The 19,790-nt window shown below is 45.3% G+C and overlaps 1 protein-coding gene across 2 annotated transcripts; it reads left to right on the forward strand.

Moving 5' to 3' along the window:
- Positions 1–48: 48 nt before the first annotated feature.
- On the forward strand, positions 49–19,456 carry GPN1 (GPN-loop GTPase 1). Of its 2 annotated transcripts, XM_062209176.1 has the most exons (14): positions 49–169; positions 821–914; positions 3,370–3,409; positions 4,187–4,253; positions 5,561–5,598; positions 8,168–8,246; positions 8,454–8,548; positions 10,630–10,675; positions 11,072–11,218; positions 12,164–12,246; positions 13,085–13,124; positions 13,808–13,898; positions 16,237–16,344; positions 18,083–19,456. In XM_062209176.1, exons 1-14 carry the CDS (start codon positions 59–61, stop codon positions 18,166–18,168), a joined length of 1,125 nt encoding a protein of 374 aa, XP_062065160.1. In that variant the 5' UTR covers positions 49–58; the 3' UTR covers positions 18,169–19,456. The 2 variants fall into 2 exon arrangements, with proteins under 2 accessions (XP_062065160.1, XP_062065161.1); XM_062209177.1 differs by lacking the exons at positions 49–169; positions 4,187–4,253 and adding an exon at positions 4,335–4,429 and having other exon boundaries at positions 865–914.
- Positions 19,457–19,790: the final 334 nt, after the last annotated feature.

The raw sequence follows: 19,790 nt of genomic DNA on the forward strand, positions 1-19,790 counted from the left end.
GCGGAGGCCTCTCTAGCCACGCCGCGTCTCTGTAGTGAGGGGCGGGGCTTGGGCCAAGATGGCGGCGCTCGCGGTTGCAGGGGAGCCCCAGGCGTCCGGGGGTCCGAGGCCCCCCGTGTGCCTCTTGGTGTTGGGGATGGCGGGATCCGGGAAAACCACCTTTGTCCAGGTGACGCACACTGCGCGGGCGGGGTAGGGCGGCGCGAGAAGTTGTGGCGGGCAGAAGGCCAGGGAGAAAGCGAGGGAAGTCGGTGGGGAGTTGGAGGACACCGGCGCGTGGTTTTCAGGGACTTCACCGAACTCCGACTCCTTCATGGGCTGAGGCATAGCGGACCCGCGCTGTGTTCGTTGAAGCCCTCTTCTGTGCACTCGTGGTTCGACTTACCACGTTGTATTGGAACTGTTTGCTGGGGAAGTTGCCAGCCTCTAAAGGCGGACTCACAAGGCATGGAGTAGATAGATTCGGTGCTAACACATTGGGTTTCGGTGAAGATTTGCGAAAAAAGTTATTTCTGAGGCCACTCTCATGTTCCAGGCACGGGGGATACTGCGAAAATGCGGTTGACAAGGTTTATACTTTCATGGTGGAGATAGGAAAATGCTCCCCATATGGGTTTGCAATCCAAGTAAATAAGTGGGCAAGAGTAGGGGAGGCTCTGTTAGGTGAGTGATAAGGAAAAGTAGCGTTTGAGCTGAGAGTTGATGTTGGAAGCAGGGTGGATATTTCGGGTGGCTGGAGGGCGGTGGGTGAAGGAGTGGAAATGCCCTCCCTGATCACCCCCTCTTCCTCTCCCTCCCCCTCCCATCTTCCTGTCTGCAGCGGCTCACAGGGCACCTGCACAGCCAAGGTTCTCCGCCCTATGTGATCAATCTGGACCCAGCTGTGCACGAAGTCCCCTTTCCTGCCAACATTGGTGAGTACACTGTGCCCTAACACAGAGAGGGGAACGCCTCCAGCCTGCCAGTCTTCAGGGACCTTTTTTATTTTCTGAACTTCGTACTTTTGTCTCCCTTGGATATTCTTCAGTCCCTAAACAGGCTTCTTTATAAATCATTCTCCTTTTTAAACACCGGCCTTTATCTAACGCCCAGGCTAAAGCTAAGAGCCAGGAACTCCATGCGGGCCTCCCATGTGGTGGCAGGGACCTAAATGCTTGAACTAAATGCTACCTTTTAGGTTGCTCATTAGCAGGAAACTGGATTGGAGGTAGAGGTGGGACTTGATCCCAGGCCCTTCCGTATGGGGTGTACTTCCATATGTGGCACAGTCCCTTGACCTGCTGTCCCACAGTGCCTGTGTCCCCCACCCCCAAGCTTTTTATACCCTAAACACAATAAAAGACCACATATTAAGAGGCAGAGATCATGGGGCTGGAGCGCCGGCATCCCATTTGGGTACCAGGTTCTAGTCCCGGTTGCTCCTCTTCCAGTCTAGCTCTCTGCTGTGGCCCGGGAAGGCAGTGGAGGATGGCGAGTGCTTGGGCCCTGCACCCGTGTGGGAGACCAGGAGGAAGCACCTGGCTCCTGGCTTCGGATGGGCATAGCTCTGGCCGTGGTGGCCATTTGGGGAGTGAATCAACAGAGGGAAGATCTCTCTCTCTCTCTCTCTCTCTCTCTCTCTCTCTCACTGTCTAACTCTATCTGTAAAAAAAAAAAAAAAAAGGCAGAGATCACTTGGGGAAGAGTGAGAGAACATTTCCCATCTTCTCACTGAAAGGATGGAATTTTAATAGTTGATGGCAGAAGTCTACAGACTGATGGATAGGTTTAAGTAAATATTACTAGACAAATTAATCCCCCCCCCCTTTATTTTTTATTTTTTGACAGGCAGAGTGGACAGTGAGAGAGAGAGACAGAGAGAAAGGTCTTCCTTTGCTGTTGGTTCACCCTCCAATGGCTGCCGCGGCCGGCGCACCGCACTGATCCAAAGGCAGGAGCCAGGTGCTTCTCCTGGCGCCATGGCTCACTAGGCTAATCCTCCACCTTGCGGCGCCGGCACACCGAGTTCTAGTCCTGGTGGGGCACCGGATTCTGTCCCGGTTGCCCCTCTTCCAGGCCAGCTCTCTGCTGTGGCCCGGGAGTGCAGAGGAGGATGGCCCAAGTGCTTGGGCCCTGCACCGTTTCCCCCCCCACCCCTTTTTTAATGTGAGAGACAGAGACAGAGCTCCCATCTACCAGCTCACTTTTAAAAGACTGCAAGGGGGGAGTGACCCAGCAGATGGAACTTCTCTCGCTTTCTCTCTCTCCCTCTTTCTCTGTAACTCCACCTTTCAATAAATTTTTTTTTAAGTAAAAGCCTGCAGGGGCGTAGGATCAGGTGCCAACACCAGGACCCAGGAACTCAGTCCAGGTCTCCCACCTGATGGCAAGGCCAACACCGTTACCTCCCAGAGCGCCTACCAGCAGGAAGCTGGAATCGGGCGTGGAGCAAGGGTCTAAACGCCAGCACTCCGACGTAGGACACAGGTGTCCCAAGTGGTGGCCTAATCACTAGGCCAAGCATCCACCCCTTAATTCCTTTTTAAAAACCTTCTCTGTGTCACATTTTTCATCAGTGTGCAATAATAAGATACAAGCTTTAAAATTTTAGCCCTCTTTTTCTGTATAGTCACTGATGATTTAAGTTGTGTAGAACTTCGCCTTGTCTCAGACCATTCCTCCCATGACTTGAGAGCTCCTAGCTCTCATTCTTCAAGGCTGATTTTCGTTTCTTGCTGGTAAGGAAGGTGCTGATGGGAAACCTTTTGCCCTTCTTTTTTTTTTTTATTTATTTATTTATTTATTTTTTTTTTGACAGGCAGAGTGGACAGTGAGCAAGAGACAGAGAGAAAGGTCTTCCTTTTGCCGTTGGTTCTCCCTCCAGTGGCCGCTGCGGTAGCGCGCTGCAGCCGGCGCACCACGCTGATCCGATGGCAGGAGCCAGGAGCTTATCCTGGTCTCCCATGCGGGTGCAGGGCCCAAGCACTTGGGCCATCCTCCACTGCACTCCCTGGCCACAGCAGAGAGCTGGCCTGGAAGAGGGGCAACCGGGACAGGATTGGTGCCCCGACCGGGACTAGAACCCGGTGTGCCGGCGCCGCAAGGTGGAGGATTAGCCTAGTGAGCCACGGCGCCAGCTACCTTTTGCCCTTCTAATTTTTTTCCCCCTCACAGTCTTGCTTCTTTCTTCTATAGAAATCCAGTGATCTTAGCTGCAAACTTCAGAGAACAGTGTGAAAAGCAGTAACTCAGATACCAAGAGAGAAACTTACTTTTTCCCTCAGTGGAAGCAGAGATGGCTTGAGGAGGCTGTTGGCTTAGGACGTTAGGGGGTGGGGGGGTGTCAAATCATAATGTTATGTATTAAATGCAATTCTTTTGCCCCCCCAGACATTCGTGACACCGTGAAGTATAAAGAAGTCATGAAACAGTATCCTTTGCTGCAACCGCGTCAGTGTTGTCTCGCGCTGGCTGGCTTCTGTCTGTGTGGTGTTCTTGCCTTTCCTTGTGAAAGACACAAAAACATAGATTGTGCCTTGAATAATTTTCATTATAAATTTCATAATTTTTTTTATTAGGAGTGTGCAAGGTGAATGTGGAAGAGATGCTGTAGGTTATTGGAAACACTGTTTCCACTTCTGGTTTCAGCTTTCTTACCATCTCCACAGACTGCAGGTGGCTGTAGAGACTAGACAGAGTGAAAGGTGAGATGGCAGCTGCCTGGGTGCTCAAGGTAGCATTGCCTTCCAGGCTGCATCCATTGAATACCACCTCTTCAGATCAGGAAGCTCAGACATGAGTGTGTGTAGCTGGATTCATTGTTAGTACATTGCTGTGTGAAATGTGCGCTCTCCCTGTGTATGAGTCAAGGTAGGAGAACTTACATGGTCAGCAGCTTGCTTGATGACTGAGGATCAGAGCCAGAAGGGGTTATGTAGATTATCTTGCTGGCTAATGCCGGCAGCCTGCCGCTGCCTGATGCATCTCTGTTGTATTTGGGTTACTTTGCTTCTCTCTCTGCCTAGTCATCCCTAGAAAGGGAAATGAATGAAGACCTTCATAGTGACTGTTTCCCTGTCAAGAACTAGGTTGCCAAAATCCGTTAGTGGAATACTGACAACATGGTGCTGTTTGTGTGAGTGATGCTCTAGATATGAGTCTTGTAATATAACCTGTAAGCAGTTTAAGTCCTCAGCTTAATGTCTAGATACGGACTTGGGCCCAACGGCGGCATAGTGACCTCACTTAATCTCTTTGCTACCAGATTTGATCAGGTATGTTTGTCTTTACGTATGTATACAGGGCTGTGTAAAAACCTGTGACTGTTACATGCCTTAACTTAAATATTGGTAAAGAAGGGAGCAAGCTGAGCATAAATATAGGAAATAGGCATTGACCTATAACTGGCTTGTCTAATGCTGTGTTATCCTGAAGATGGGATGGGGGACAGGTGAGTGGGATGGCCTAGAAGGCCTGGAATGGAAAATAATGGGGCTTTTTACTTGTGATAAATGCTTGCCATCCTTTAGGTTTTCTGTTATCTGTGTCCATAAGATTGTTGGATAATAATTAGTTGGTTTTTTTTGTTTTTGTTTTTTGTTTTTGTTTTTTTTGACAGGCAGAGTGGATAGTGAGAGAGACACAGAGAGAAAGGTCTTCCTTTTTGCCGTTGGTTCACCCTCCAATGGCAGCTGTGGCCGGCACATCTCGCTGATCCGAAGCCAGGAGCCAGGTGCTTCTCCTGGTCTCCCATGCGGGTGCAGGGCCCAAAGACTTAGGCCATCCTCCACCGCCTTCCCGGGCCATAGCAGAGAGCTGGCCTGGAAGAGGGGCAACCGGGATAGAATCTGGAGCCCCAACCGGGACTAGAACCCAGTGTGCCGGCGCCGCAAGGCAGAGGATTAGCCTGTTAAGCAACGTTGCCAGCCTAATAATTAGTTTTTGACTCTGGTATCAGTCCATGAGACAGGCTGTTAATATTTGACCAAAGCATCAGAATGTGTGACTTGAGAGTGATAGATCAAATCCCAAGCTTTTCAGGTATGTGTGCTGCCCCCAGGAAGCTGTGGTGCTGCTGATGTGGCTGTGCTGCTTAAGTTTTTTTTTTTTTTTTTTTTTAAAGATTTTATCTATTTATTTGAGAGGTAGAGTTACAGACAGTTTGAGGGAGAGACAGAGAGAAAGGTCTTCCTTCCATTGGTTGGTTCACTCCCTGAATGGCCGCCACAGCTGGAGCTGTGCCGATCTGAAGCTAGGAGCCAGGTGCTTCTACCTAGTCTCTCACGTGGGTACAGGGGCCCAAGCACTTGGGCCATCTTCTACTGCTTTCCCAGACCAGAGCAGAGAGCTGGATTGGAAGAGGAGCAGTCATGACTAGAACCAGTGCCCATACGGGATGCCGGCGCCACAGGCGAAAGATTAACGTACTGTGCCATGGTGCCGGCCCCGCTGCTTAAGTTCTTAAGATTGAGGACATAGATTGAGCAGGTGATGGTTTCTGTGAGGCGTGCTACCCTAGAGAGGGCCCTGTGATTTTGTGTTGAAATCAGATCCTGTTGTAATTGGCATCTTTTTCTTTAAGGTGATGAAATTTATCGAGAAGGCCCAGAACATGTCTAAGTAAGTGCCTTCAGGTCCACCCCTCTCTATTACTCTGTAGTTGCACATTTCTAGGCTTTTTGGAGGATTTGGAATAACAGCAAGCTCTGAAAGCTTGTAGATTGAGATGAAATCACTAGAAGTGTTGCTGTGGATTCGTTCTGAGCGGAGGAGTGTGGTGGGGGCAAGAGGCGCGGAGTCACCATACAGACCCCAGGAGTCGGGTGAAAGCAGGCCTGAGGCAAGCAGCCTGTAGATTTGTTTATTTCAGTTGGTACAGCAGCTTATGTAGCCAAGGCAGCCAATCCTGTCAAGGGGTGGTCTATGCCCTAACCAATCACAGTCTGTTGCCAGGCAGTTTCCAAAGCCATCCAATCACAGCCTGTTGCCAGTCAGGCTCCGTTTTCATGTGGTTTCCGAAACCATCCAGTCACAGCCTGTTGCCAGGCAGTTTGTTACCAGCGGCCATCTTGGCATGGCCTTCTCATTCCACCACATAGAAATGAGATGGCCAAGAATATCATTTGGGTGCTGTACACTGTAGAAGTGAATTTGCTGTTATCACCCCTCCCCACCCCCTAAGTTTTTTTGGGAGGTGCTTTGAGACTTTGCCTGCCTGCCTTCTTCTAGGAAGCCATGTTTGTTGTCATTTAAGCATTTGTAAGACTTTTCTAGCCCTTGTTTAAATACATGATTCAGAGAAGTAATTTTCTAATTTAAAAAGTACTGAAATACAACAAAATATTTATTCTTCATACATTATGCATAGTTAACTGTTGTTAATAGGTATTCTTTTTTTAAAAAAAATAATTTTACTGTTTTATAATAAGAGGTGTATGCTGATTAAAGAACTCAAACCAGGCATAATTAAGAGATGAAACGCTCACTCTGACTCCTACTAGGGACAACTATTATTATTCAGTGACTAGCATTCCATATATATTTTATAAAAGTAAGATTATACTACAGGGTTTTTATTTATTTTTTTATTTTTTGGCAGGCAGAGTGGACAGTGAGAGAGAGAGACAGAGAGAAAGGTCTTCCTTTTCTGTTGGTTCACCCTCCAATGGCTGCTGCAGTCGGCACACTGTGCTGATCTGAAGCCAGGAGCCAGGTGCTTCTGGTCTCCCATGTGGGTGCAGGACCCAAGGGCTTGGGCCATCCTCCACTACTCTCCCAGGCCACAGTAGAGAGCTAGACTGGAAGAGGAGCAACCGGGACAGAATCCCGTGCCCTGACTGGGACTAGAACCCGGCATGCCGGCGCCGCAGGCAGAGGATTAGCCTATTGAGCCGTGGTGCCGGCCACTACAGGTGTTTTTTAAAAGATAATAGCTTTATTGAGTTATAATTCACTTGCCATAAAGTTCACTCTTAATTGTACAACTTGGGTTTTGGTATGCAGTTGGCCTGCCATACCTGTGGGTTCTTTGTGGATTCAACCAACTGTGGCATCAGAAATTTCTAATAGAAAATTGCTTCTGTACTGAATATTTATAGACCTTTTTTTTATTCCCTAAACAATACAACAATTATTTATATAGCATTTACCTTCTAATAGGAGTTGTAACTAATCTAGAGATGACTTAAAGTGTACAATAGAATGCGTATAGGTTATTTGCAGAGAAGTGCCACTTTATATATAAGGAACTTGAGTATTGCCGGATTCTGATGTCTTAGAGGGTAGTTTCTGGACTCAGTCTCCCAAGGACACTGAAGGACCAGTATATTCACAGGGTTGTGTATTGATCACCACTATCTAATTTCAGAATATTTTTCATTAACTCCAGAAGAAATTCCATATTCGTTAGTCATTTTCGTTGATTTCCCTTCCCTCCAGCCCTTAGTGATTACCCCATTTGACATTGCTACCAACAACAGATTTCTCCACAGCGTTACCAGTGCTTGCTACTGTCCTTGTTTTTGACGATGGCCGTTGCAGTGGGCGTGAAGCAGCATGTCGTGGTTTTCATTTATAGTTCCTTAGTGACTCATGAGGTTGAGCATCTTTGCATGTATTTATGGGTTACTGGTGTTATTTTGGAAAAAGTCTTAAAATTCTTTGCCCATTTTAACAGATAGTATTATTGGAATATAATTCATTCACCATAAAAGTTACCCATATAAAGTGTACAGCGGCTTTTAATGTATTCCAAGAATTGTGCAACCGTCGCTATAGTTAGTTTTAGAACATTTTCATCCCCTCAAGAAGAAATCCCATATTTCTCAGCTTAGCACACCCGTATCCCTCTGTTAACTTTCCCCTTCCCCAACCCTAAGCAATGAGATGGTTTCCCAAGAGATTTACAGTCTGCGTTTGCTTGGCTTTCATTTTTAATGCAGTGTGTCTCTACAGTTATTACCGCTTTCCCTGTGACTGTCTGCACAATTCCTGGTCTGCTGTTCTTGCCTATTAGCACAAATTTTGAACGTTGAACAAAGGCTAGTGTAAGGGCGATGGGAGAGGTTAGACTTGGCAGTGCGCAGCGGTTATCTGAGCCTTGCATAAACAGATATTTAGTGTTTTCAGTGATGGAATATCTTTTAGCATGGTGTAAGAGTAACACTTGTTTCATGGTCTTTCTTGACAGATATGTCTTGATTGACACACCTGGACAGATTGAAGTATTCACCTGGTCAGCCTCTGGAACAATCATTACTGAGGCCCTGGTCAGTATTCTTGAACTTGTTTCTTAGTGTAGCTAGAGGGCTAGACTGGCTTTGCTTCTTTTTTATTGTCATGTTAGCATGGGAGGGAGTTGTAGACGCTCCGCACACTCTTCCTGAAGTGGTTTTCTCTTGATAAAGAAGATTGGAGAAGAGTTTGGACAAGGTGTGAGTCCTCTGACCAAAGCTTTGGTTATTTTGTGGCTTTAGGCATCCTCATTTCCAACAGTTGTCATCTACGTGATGGACACATCGCGAAGCACTAACCCAGTGACCTTCATGTCCAATATGCTCTATGCCTGCAGGTAATTGATTCTTGGTGGACATGGTATTCCATCAAGGTATGAGGCCTCGTTCTTGCTTTTCTTCCCTATTGCTTTTGAGACCTGGTAGTTTACCCCTGGATTTGTGCTTATTCAGGTTTGCCATCTCTTCAGTGGCTATGTGTTGGGGGAAGTCAGAGGAGAAAAGAGGCCCAGGAGCTGTTGGCATTCTCCCAGCACCTTCTCATACTCTTTTCTTGCTGTTACAAGAAATAGGTGGTTATGCTGGCGCCGCGGCTCACTAGGCTAATCCTCTGCCTGCGGCGCCGGCACACCGGGTTCTAGTCCCGGTCGGGGCGCCGGATTCTGTCCCGGTTGCCCCTCTTCCAGTCCAGCTCTCTGCTATGGCCTGGGAGTGCAGTGGAGGATGGCCCAAGTGCTTGGGCCCTGCACCCGCATGGGAGACCAGGAGAAGCACCTGGCTCCTGCCTTCGGATCAGCGCGGTGCGCCGGCCGCAGCGCGCCGGCCATTGGAGGGTGAACCAACGGCAAAGGAAGACCTTTTTCTCTGTCTCTCTCTCACTGTCCACTCTGCCTGTCAAAAAAAAAAAAAAAAAAAAAGGTGGTTATGAGTATGAACCTGTGGTAGTTGAATGAACCAGTTGAATGAAATCCAAGTCTGAATAAAAGAGAACCCTCTAGCCTAAATACTATCTGTGTGTGTTATGATAGAATGAAATTTAGTGAGATAAATTATGAATAAATAAACTATGAATAAAAAGATTTATACATAATTATAAAACGCACAGGTTTACCCCAAATACGGTGCCATTAGAAGAGGAAGGATGTGTCTCACTAGACAGTGTTGGTGCATTAGGACTAAGGAACAGGGCCTGGCGCTGTGGCATAGCGGGTAAAGCTGCTGCCTGCAGTGCCGGCATCCCGTATGGGCCCTCTGTCTTATAACTCTTGCCTTTCAAATAAATAGAATAATTCTTTTTTAAAAATTTTTTTTACTTATTTATTTGACAGGTAGAGTTATAGACAGTGAGAGGGAGAGAAAAAAACAGAGAGAAAGGTCTTCCTTACGTTGGTTCACTCCCCAAATGGCTGCTACGGCCGGCGTTTCACCGATCCGAAGCCAGGAGCCAGGTGTTTCCTCCTGGTCTCCCATGTAGGTGCAGGGCCCAAGCACTTGGGCCATCCTCCACTGCACTCCTGGGCCACAGCAGAGAGCTGGACTGGAAGAGGAGCAACCGGGACTAAAACCTGGCGCCCATATGGGATGCCAGTGCCACAAGGTGGAGGATTAACCAAGTGAGCCACGGTGCCAGCCTCAAGAATAATTTTTTTTTTTTTTTTAAAAGAAGGATTAAAGGATGGCCGGTGCCGTGGCTTAACAGCCTAATCCTCTGCCTTGCAGCGCCGGCACACTGGGTTCTAGTCCCGGTTGGGGCGCCGGATTCCATCCCGGTTGCCCCTCTTCCAGGCCAGCTCTCTGCTATGGCCCAGGAAGGCAGTGGAGGATGGCCCAAGTCTTTGGGCCCTGCACCCGCATGGGAGACCAGGAGAAGCACCTGGCTCCTGCCTTCGGATCAGCGCAATGTGCCGGCCGCAGCGGCCATTGAAGGGTGAACCAATGGCAAAAAGGAAGACCTTTCTCTCTGTCTCTCTCTCTCTCTCTATATCCACTCTGCCTGTCCAAAAAAAAAAAAAAAAAAAAAAAAAAAAAGATTAAGGAGATAATACGTATAAAAGTAATTGGCACAGTACCCAGACTGTTATCAGTATTCATTAAATATTCAATTTGCCCCTGAAAAAGGTAGGTTTTTTTGTTTTTTGTTTTTTTTTTTTTTGCCGGCCAAAAGGCAGTTATTTTTAAGAAGCAAACGAAAAACAGGATCGGTGTCAAAGCACTATTACCCCAACGTGGTGAGAGCGTGTGTTGTTTGCGTGGTGATGGTGGTAGTTATTCTCTTGGGAGAGAACACGTGAGTGCCATGTGAAAATGGATACCTAATTCTTTTACAGTCTGAAGCCCTTGCCTTCTCTTTACTTACTCAGTAGGCTGCCATTGGGCAAGACAGAGTTTTGACTAATAATGTTTGGTGTTTGGTTTTCAGCATCCTATACAAAACCAAGCTGCCATTCATTGTGGTCATGAATAAAGTAAGTGGACTCTTCTGTTGTTACTCAGCATTGTGTTAATCAGAACGGAGTGGCTGTCGGGAAGTGTTGGTGTGAGAGTGATCATGTCAGGTGCTGCAGAGTAGTTTGGTCAGAAATCATGGACACTTCCAGGAAACGGATTTAAGCAACGAATTTTGGCACAGAGTAGCCCCTCAAGTGTCATGTACAGGCTATTGGAGGTGGCAGTTCATAAAAACAAAACTAGAACTTCCTCGTGGGTTATTGAAATGGAGAATGAAATAGGGGAAGCAGAGAGAAAGCACGTGGAGGATATGCTCTTTGCTATTCCCACTGAATTGAAAAATTAATTCTCTGCCATTGTTAAATACTTGACCTCCTCTCTGACTGCTGATAGTTGAGTTTTCTCTGATGCAGACTGACATCATTGATCACAGCTTTGCAGTGGAGTGGATGCAGGATTTTGAGGCTTTCCAAGATGCCTTGAATCAAGAGACTACATATGTCAGTAACCTGACTCGTTCCATGAGCCTGGTGCTAGATGAGTTCTACAGCTCACTCCGGGTAAGCTCTTTCTCCTGCTCACATTGTCCACAGGACTGGCTTTGACTCTGGCTTGGGAAGGAACTTCATTACTTTCTGAAAAGTAACTTTTAAAGCATTGCTTATTAAAACTGTGGAGGTGGGGTAGGTGTTTGGCTTAGTGGTTAAGATGCTGTTAGGGTTGCCTGTATCATATATCAGAGTGTCTGGGTTCAGGTCCCTGCTGCACTACTGATTCGAGCTTCCTGCTGGTGTGCACCCTGGGAAGCAACGGATGATCGCCTAAGTATTTCCATCCCTGCCACCCACATGGGAGACCCAGATTGAGTTCCCAGGTCCCAGCTTCAGCCTGGCCCAGCCCCCAGTTGGTGGCAGTGTTTGGAATGAGAGATCTGTCTGTCTCTTTGTCTCTTTGTCTTTCAAATCAATGATAATAATAACAGAAAAACTGTAGAAATTTACAAGATAAATAAGGTAGGGTCCAGTTAGAGAAGGTTGCATGCAGGATTGAAACATGATAGAAGCATAGTGGTGAGTACCTTAAGAAAGATTGGGAGTTGAGACTGATGGTTGTGAGGGAACAGATCAAAAGGAGGGGATTTGGAGAGCATAGTGTTAGAGGTATCTTTTCGAGAAGGATCAAAGATTTCCCTAAACAAAAATGGGTGTGGGTTGCAGGGAGTATGTTTATTGTCAAAGCAGAGGTGTTGAGAGAACAGAATATGATTTGGTCTGGTTTGTTAGGGACTAGATAGTAAGTCCCGTGACTTGTTTGGTTCTAGTTATATCTCTCTTTTTGACTTTTTGAGTAGGTATGCTGTTTTGCTGTGCTTTAGCTTGACTTTTTGCTGGAGATTTCTTAATGTATCTAAACCCCTTTTATGAAGATATTATGATATTTGAACAAAATGTACACCATTTAAAAATAACAGCGTCTTCTGTGGCATCTGTGATGCTTTTTGGCAGGTGGTGGGCGTCTCCTCTGTCCTGGGCACTGGCTTGGATGAACTCTTTGTGCACGTCACCAGTGCTGCTGAGGAGTATGAGAGGTGAGGACAAAGGAAAAGTCCACCAATGACATTCATAGTGACCCTTAGTGCTGATATGAGAGCAGTTTTGCCAGGCAAAGCATTTAGGCTTGCACTGTTTTCTTATGTATACTGGATCTGACCACACTTAGGGTAACAAGTCCCTAGTAACTTTAAAAAAAAAAAAAAAAAAAAAAAACACAGAAAAAGAAGTGGAAGTATATAATGTTAGAGAACAGGGATCTTACTGTACAGAGCCAGATAATAGATGTTAGGCTTTGTGGCTACCTGCTTACTCCTGCCATTATAGGGCAGAAGCATCCACAGACAGTTCACAAACAAATGATCGTGACTGTGTTCCAGTAAAACATGACTTACAAGACAGGCAGTGGGCTGGACTTGGTGTGAGGTCCCTGTGAGGGCTATTTGTGAAAATACGTACAAGGGACTCAGCAGGATTGCTGACACACAGTAAGCACATTTCCCAGTAAGCGGCTGTAACCTAGCCATTATTAGCACTGCATTCCTTTTACTTGAAGGGCACGGCCTGACGGCTGCTTATTAGCATACACTTGACTTCCTATTTTGTAAGATCCTAACAGCTGCATCAAGGTTTCAAACTCATCTGTCATGGCCTCTCCACTTCTTATCTTTTCAGCCCAGCAGTGGGGATTTGGTCCCCTGCCTGGTTTCAGGGTGGGGCAGGCACTGGCTTTAGATTCCATAGGGGAAGACTCCCAGTGACTAAGACTTGTTAGATTTGATGTCCAGTGAAGTAAGATCTTAGGAAAACAGAACTGATGGGGTGGGCGGGATAGATTATTAGACAAAGGAATTTAGGAAGTGTTTCTCTTTCCAGGGAGTATCGTCCTGAATATGAGCGTCTGAAGAAATCCTTGGTAAGAAAGGGTACAGTTTGTATACTTTAGAGCCATTAGGAAAACAACTTTAATTCTGTGAACACTGATGCTTTTGTTTTGATTATCAGTATATCTTATATGTATTTTTAAATTTTTCCCATCTTTATTGAGGTCTTACGGACAAAATGTCATTTTATCTCAAATACTTGTTAATTTAAATTTGTGTGTTTTTATCTGGATGCAGTAAGGCTCCTTAATTATTTTTATTCTCTTTGTATTAGAATTTTCAAAGTTCAGATTTTCCTATTATATGTGCTAAGCCCTTCTTATGTTCCAACTCCACTTTTAATCCAAGGTCAACTTATAAAAGTGAGATACAGAATTTTGTTAAAGAATTCTTACCAGATAATCAGATGTCCTGCCCACAGAGCCTTTGCTGGATCCTGCAGGCCAAGGCACACTGCCATGTCTACTTGGTGTTCTTACACGTTTCTGTGTGCGATTTCTGAGTTCTCTAACTCGGGCTGCAGAGCCCTTCAGTCTGGGCTTCTGCTGTAATCTGGGCCCACGCTGCACAGCATTTGTGTCCCCTTGTCAGCCATTCTTTATCTTCCTTGATGTTTAAGTAACCTATAATATTTGTGCAATTCCTCATCTCTACTTAGAAGTCCAGCATCCAATTTGGGTCTTCTTTTTGGAATACATGACATTTTTCTCTATAGGCCAGTGCACAGAGCCAGCAGCAAAAGGAACAGCTGGAACGCCTTCGAAAAGATATGGGCTCTGTGGCCTTGGACACAGGAGCTGCCAAAGGTATTGGAAGGTGTTTTGGTGTTGGAACTAAGAGGGGGATAAATACACTTATTTCCACTTAGCTGGAGTATGTTTATCTGTGAGAGAAAGGATAAAGGAAATGTGGTTTTATATACACACATATTTACTTAAGGATACAAACCTCTAGAAAAACTGTACACAACTATACCACTTTGAGTTCCTCCTTCAGGTAGTTTCTGCTACATCAAGATACTTGATGTCTGCTGTCTTAACATTTTTAACACCCTCACCCCCTACTCCCTTTTCTTTATTTTGTTCTCATTTCAGATTTCCTTCAAAAGTTGCACAGTGGTACATAGAATGGCCATGGCCAAATATTGTTTGAGCATAGTCCCAAAATGTTCGTGCTCTACCACATTTACTTATTCCTTTTTTTATTACAAAAATCATCTTTTTTATCTTACAAAGTAATTTAAATTGAACACATTCAGGCACAGTAGATATTTGATATGAAAAGTAGTTGTATCAGAATAGGCATCAGAAAAATAGCAATTCATCTTACACAAAGTAACTAGAAAATATTTTTTCTGTCCGATCACTTAAGTGTTACAGATCCCGAGAATGTTCCGCACTGAACAATTTAGGTCCTACCTTATAATTAAATTTTGCTTAGGAGGTAATCCCTTAAAAAAGACTTTGAGGTACAAATCACCTATGTATTAAGCATGAGTCTTTTATATTTTCCAAAGAGTTTAAACAAATACAGCAAACAGTTACAGTTCAGTGGCTCTTAAAACAGCTATTAGTCAGGTTCAAGGACACACTGTTCCACAATTTCCCGTTAAGTTGGGATTCTCCATTGCAGCTGCCTCTCACTCTTTGTTATTGATGGACTTGTTGATGTCTTCTGTTGAGTGAGTTCTTTCAGAAATGTAGATCTCCGGCCAGCGCCGTGGCTTAACAGGCTAATCTCCGCCTTGTGGCGCCGGCACACCGGGTTCTAGTCCCGGTTGGGGCACCGGCTTCTGTCCCGGTTGCCCCTCTTCCAGGCCAGCTCTCTGCTATGGCCCGGGAAGGCAGTGGAGGATGGCCCAAGTGCTTGGGCCCTGCACCCGCATGGGAGACCAGGAGAAGCACCTGGCTCCTGGCTTCGGATCAGCGAGATGTGCCAGCCGCAGCGGCCATTGGAGGGTGAACGAACGGCAAAAAGGAAGACCTTCCTCTCTGTCTCTCTCTCTCTCACTATCCACTCTGTCAACAACAACAAAAAAATGTAGATCTCCAACTTATGTTTAAGTGGGAAACACCACTGAAGTTTTACTCTTAAGCACAGCCCAATAAGAGTTGCCAAAGAGCAATGAGGTACTGTTCACGTGAACCTGATAACAACCACATAGTCCTCTTCATTTGTCTGTTGAACCTCCACACCACTTCCATTCTTCCAAAGTGTTGGGCTTTTCTGGGTCGTGGATCGTTTGATTCAAAACAAAAACCTGTAGCGCTTTCCCTTCTGTGATCCGGGGCTGCCAGGCAGCTCCCTGCTGAGGCCTGAGCGTCCCAGGACTGTTCAGCCTCTAGCACAGCCCGGACACCTGCTCTGTCCTCATGCTCAGCCATCCCTGGTGACTCTGCTGTATTCTTTTCTCGTGTGTGTGTGTGTAAAACACCATTTATTATATAAATGTATATTTTTATGAGTCATTTAAAAGTAAGTCACAGGGTGGGTGTTATGTCACTGTGGGTTAAGCTGCTGCTTGGGACACCCACACCCCATATCTGAATGCCTGGGATCGAGTCTCACCCCCCGCCCCCGTTTCCTACCCAGGATCTTAAATATGATTCCATGAGCTATGGGGATCATGAAAGTACTTGGTGAACTAAACATCTATGGAAATGTTCAGTGGGGGCCAGTGCTATGGTATAGTGGGTTAAGCTGCACTTGCAGCGCCGGCATGTCGTATGGGGTACCAGTTTGAGCCCCGGCTGCTCCACTTCCGATCCAGCTCCCTGAAAATGCACCTAGGAAAAGGAGTGGAAGATGGTCCGAGCGCTTGAGCCCCTGCACTCACATGGGAGACCCAGAAGCAGCTGCAGGTTCCTGGCTTTGGCCTGGCCCAGCCCTGCCCGTGTGGCCATTTGGGGAGTGAACCAGCAGATGGAAGATCTCTGTTTCTCCTCCTCTCTGTGTAACTGCCTTTCAAATAAATAATATTTTTTTTAAATGTTCAGTGATAGCTGCTAACAAGACAGAAGAAGTAAGATCTTATGTGTGTAGTTTATCATGAGCACTTGCATCCTGCCAGTTTGGAATCAGAGTCACTGTTTCTGACTCGTGTTTTTGAGGAGGCATAGGTACTGATAGGTGTTTCCACCGTAGACAGTCTGTCTCCTGTGCTGGAGCCTTCTGACTTGATTCTGACTCGAGGAACCTTGGATGAAGAGGACGAGGAAGCTGACAGTGACACTGATGACATTGACCACCGAGGTGAGAGCTGGCTGCGGCGGCTGGGAAGCAGAGCAGCACTTATCCTTGCATCGTTTGCTCAGGAGTTTCTCACTGTGAGAGAAGACCTTAAGCGTGCAGCAGGCGACAGGGGAGAGAGGAGGTGGTGAAGGGGCAGCATCGGGGACGTTTCCGCATTGAGCGTGCCTGGCCTTCCTGTGGAAGCGTTAATGTCGAGCTGCTTACACGCCTTTGGTTGCTCACGTGTCTTCTCATCTTTGGGTGCTAACCAGTGAGAGGAACCTAGGATTTTTGTTTGTTATTAGTTTTTAACCATACTCAAGGAGTTTTAGCAGAGATCAAAACCAATCAGAAAGGACTTAACAGTGCAGACAGAATAGCTCTGGAAACCTCCTTCCACATAGCGTAGAACTATGGACTCTGAGGGGATTTAGTTCTTAGCTATGAACAAGAGCAAATTTCGCTTGATTCTTTCATTGGGTGCTAATTTGTAAATTATCTCATTTAATCAGATAATAAATCTGATAATAAAAAATTGAGATTTGATTTATAAACAGTAAAACTCCCCCCCTTTTAAATATATGAGGGTACTTCAAAAAGTTTGTGGAAGGTGAAATTAAAAGAGAAATTTATTTCAGTGTAAATTTTTTAAACCCATGCACATAAGGGATCTTCAGAAAATCCATGAGAAATGTGAATTAGGAAAAACTATCCATAGATTTCAAAATATTTTTACATTAAAATAAACTTAACTTTTAACTCCATTTTTCCACAAACCCTCCTTGGTGTGATGAGTTTAACAGATGTATCCAGTCTGATGATAACACCATCACAATCAGAATACACAACACTCATCACCCCTGTAAGTTCCCTCATGATCCCTTTTATTCAGTCCCCTCCCCAGACACAGAGTTCCTAGCAGCCACTGACATGTCTGTCCCTACAATTATGCCTTTTGCAGAATGTCACATACATGGAAGTCACAGTATTTAGCTTCTTGCACTGGATTTCTTTCACTTGATATTTTTGCATGTAGGAGTAGTTTTTTTTTACTGCCAAGTAGTATTGTCACATGGACGTACGATGGTTTGTTCTGCTTTCCTAGCTGATTAACATTTGGGTTGATTTTAAATGTTAGGAATAAAACTGCTAGGATGGGCAATTGGTGCAGTAGTTAAGACCCTTCCTAGGATGCCCACATCCCATATCAGTGGCTGGGTTTGAGTCCTGACTCCATTTCTGATTCCAGATTCCAGCTATTGTGCATGCTGGGAGTTAACAGACACAGATCAAGTCTCTGGGTCCCTGCCACCTACATGGGAACAGCTAGAAAAGGTTCCTGGCTCCTAGCTTTGACTTGGCCCAGTCCTGGCTGTTGAAGGCATTTGGGGAGTGAATGAGCAAATGGAGGATTGATTCTCTCTCTCGATTAAATTTAAAATAAAATTTAAAAAATGAACAAAACTGCCATAAACATTCACAAATAGATCTTTGTTGTATTTTTATTTCTCTTTGTTAAAAATACCTACAAATGAGACCTTTTAATTACTACGTTATGAGAGAGGTAGTCTCTCTACTTACAAACAAACATTTTGGGCAGCATGATAAATAATAGCACGCTTCTGGACGACATTTCCTTATTGGGAGAAGTGATACTTAGTTTCATAAAAATAATGTATCTTGTTGCTGTGACAGGAGTCTAATCCATTTGTCCCGTAACAGCAGTTTAAAAAGAATTGCTCTTCTTTTTTTCTTACAGTTACAGAAGAAAGTCATGAAGAGCCAGCATTCCAGAATTTTATGCAAGAATCAATGGCACAGTACTGGAAGAGAAACGACAAATAGGAGACTTTGGGAAACTCCCATTTGCTTCTAGAAGTCCAGGATTTTGGAACTCCAGTTGGAGAGGACTATGAAGGACACTTTTCTTCAGACTCGCAGTTTCTCTTAGTAAGGAAATCTTATGGCTCAAGTGCAGTCAGGGGTAGAAGCCCCTTGGACCGGGCAGCTAAATGCTGCTTCTCCCTTGGCAAGGGAGGATTAACAGATTGTTCTTGGGAGCTGATTGCCTTCATGCCTAGAAGTTCAGGTTTTGTCCTTTGAACTCCAGTACTCTTGCTGATGGATGGGAAGGAACGGCTTTGCTCGCGACCACTTCAGATCTCCGTTTCGGAGCCGGAGCTGGAGCCGGAGCCTGTGCTTCCCCAGCATCTTGCCTGCCCTTGACTACCCCATGAGCTGCTGTTCTTTCAGCAGGAATGCAGGAGGGAGGCGTGAGCTTGGCCACAGTGGCAGCGGAGTCTTCTTGGCAACCATTCAGTGTTAGTACAGACTGTGCCTCACACTGAAAAGCTCATTATAGCACAGGTTTGGGGGGGAAAGTGGGGAAAACATGATTGATGAAGAATTCTATCACAATGGTGGCTCGGATAAAGACTTTAATTTTATTGTAAGCTGTCTGTCATGATTTCATATTAGAAAACTATTTAATCACAATTAGATTCAATTCTCCTGCTCAACAATGAGGCTTAAAGCCACATGTCCAAGCCTGTCTCAATACAGAGGTGATGTTTACTGAAATAAAGTTTCCTGTGTACACATAAGCTGGTAACCAGGCACAGAGACAGTCCTGTTTGTATTGAACTTAATGTAAAATATCTCTAGTGATTTATTCAAAGACCATGGAATTGAGCCAGGTGCTGTTTCATATGCAGCAGTCATTATAAAGGTTTGCCCCACCTCCACAGTCTTCACAGGATCTTAAAACACAGCATAGTTCTCTCAAGGAATTTTACCCCTGCCTAATCTACCCTCCAACTTGGTGGTTCAGAGTGTGGCTTCTGTACGAGAAGCTTTGGTGTCACCTGGGAAATTGTTAAACACATCTCTCAAAACCTGAATCAGAAACTCTGGGCTGGAGCCCAGCGATATTTACAAAGTTCTCCATGTAATGCTGGCGCACACTAGTCAGAACCACTGTCCCAACTCAGCCTGTGACGCAACACCAGGCCAGGGGAATCTTGGGTACCAATCCTCACATGATTTGCCTTATTAAAGGGCTCTAATCTTGACCATCTGGTGACTGTTTCCCAATTTATTCTAAAGCAATAAAAGTGTTTTTGTTCTACCATGATGTATTGATTTCAATATTCCATAACTAGGGGGAACCACTGGTCTAAAAATGTGAAATTAAGAGGAAATCACATGCAAAGCCAGACTCGACATCTTGCTTTTCCTCCGTAGTGCCTTTGTTTCCCTATGCTGAAAAGTTCCCTAGAGGTAAGGACTAAGTCTTAGGTCATCTTTGTGTCCTTGTAGAGGATCTAGCACATAATATATACTCAGTAAATATTTGCTAATTGAATGGTTACTTATGGAAACTGCCAAATGACCATCACATTAATATGGGAAAATGAAGACTAGAACAGTTGTTACTTGTTAAAGTATAACCTTATTTTGCTATCACA

Source organism: Lepus europaeus, chromosome 13 (assembly GCF_033115175.1).
Source record: "Lepus europaeus isolate LE1 chromosome 13, mLepTim1.pri, whole genome shotgun sequence".
Taxonomy (NCBI): Eukaryota; Metazoa; Chordata; class Mammalia; order Lagomorpha; family Leporidae; genus Lepus; species Lepus europaeus.

Bases quoted from the DNA above. Each gene is read 5' to 3' on its own strand.
- GPN1 (XM_062209176.1), top strand. From the start codon at position 59: ATGGCGGCGCTCGCGGTTGCAGGGGAGCCCCAGGCGTCCGGGGGTCCG. The intron at 170-820 runs GTGACGCACACT...TCCTGTCTGCAG, and splicing joins GGAAAACCACCTTTGTCCAG to CGGCTCACAGGGCACCTGCA. The intron at 10,676-11,071 runs GTAAGTGGACTC...TCTCTGATGCAG, and splicing joins TCATTGTGGTCATGAATAAA to ACTGACATCATTGATCACAG.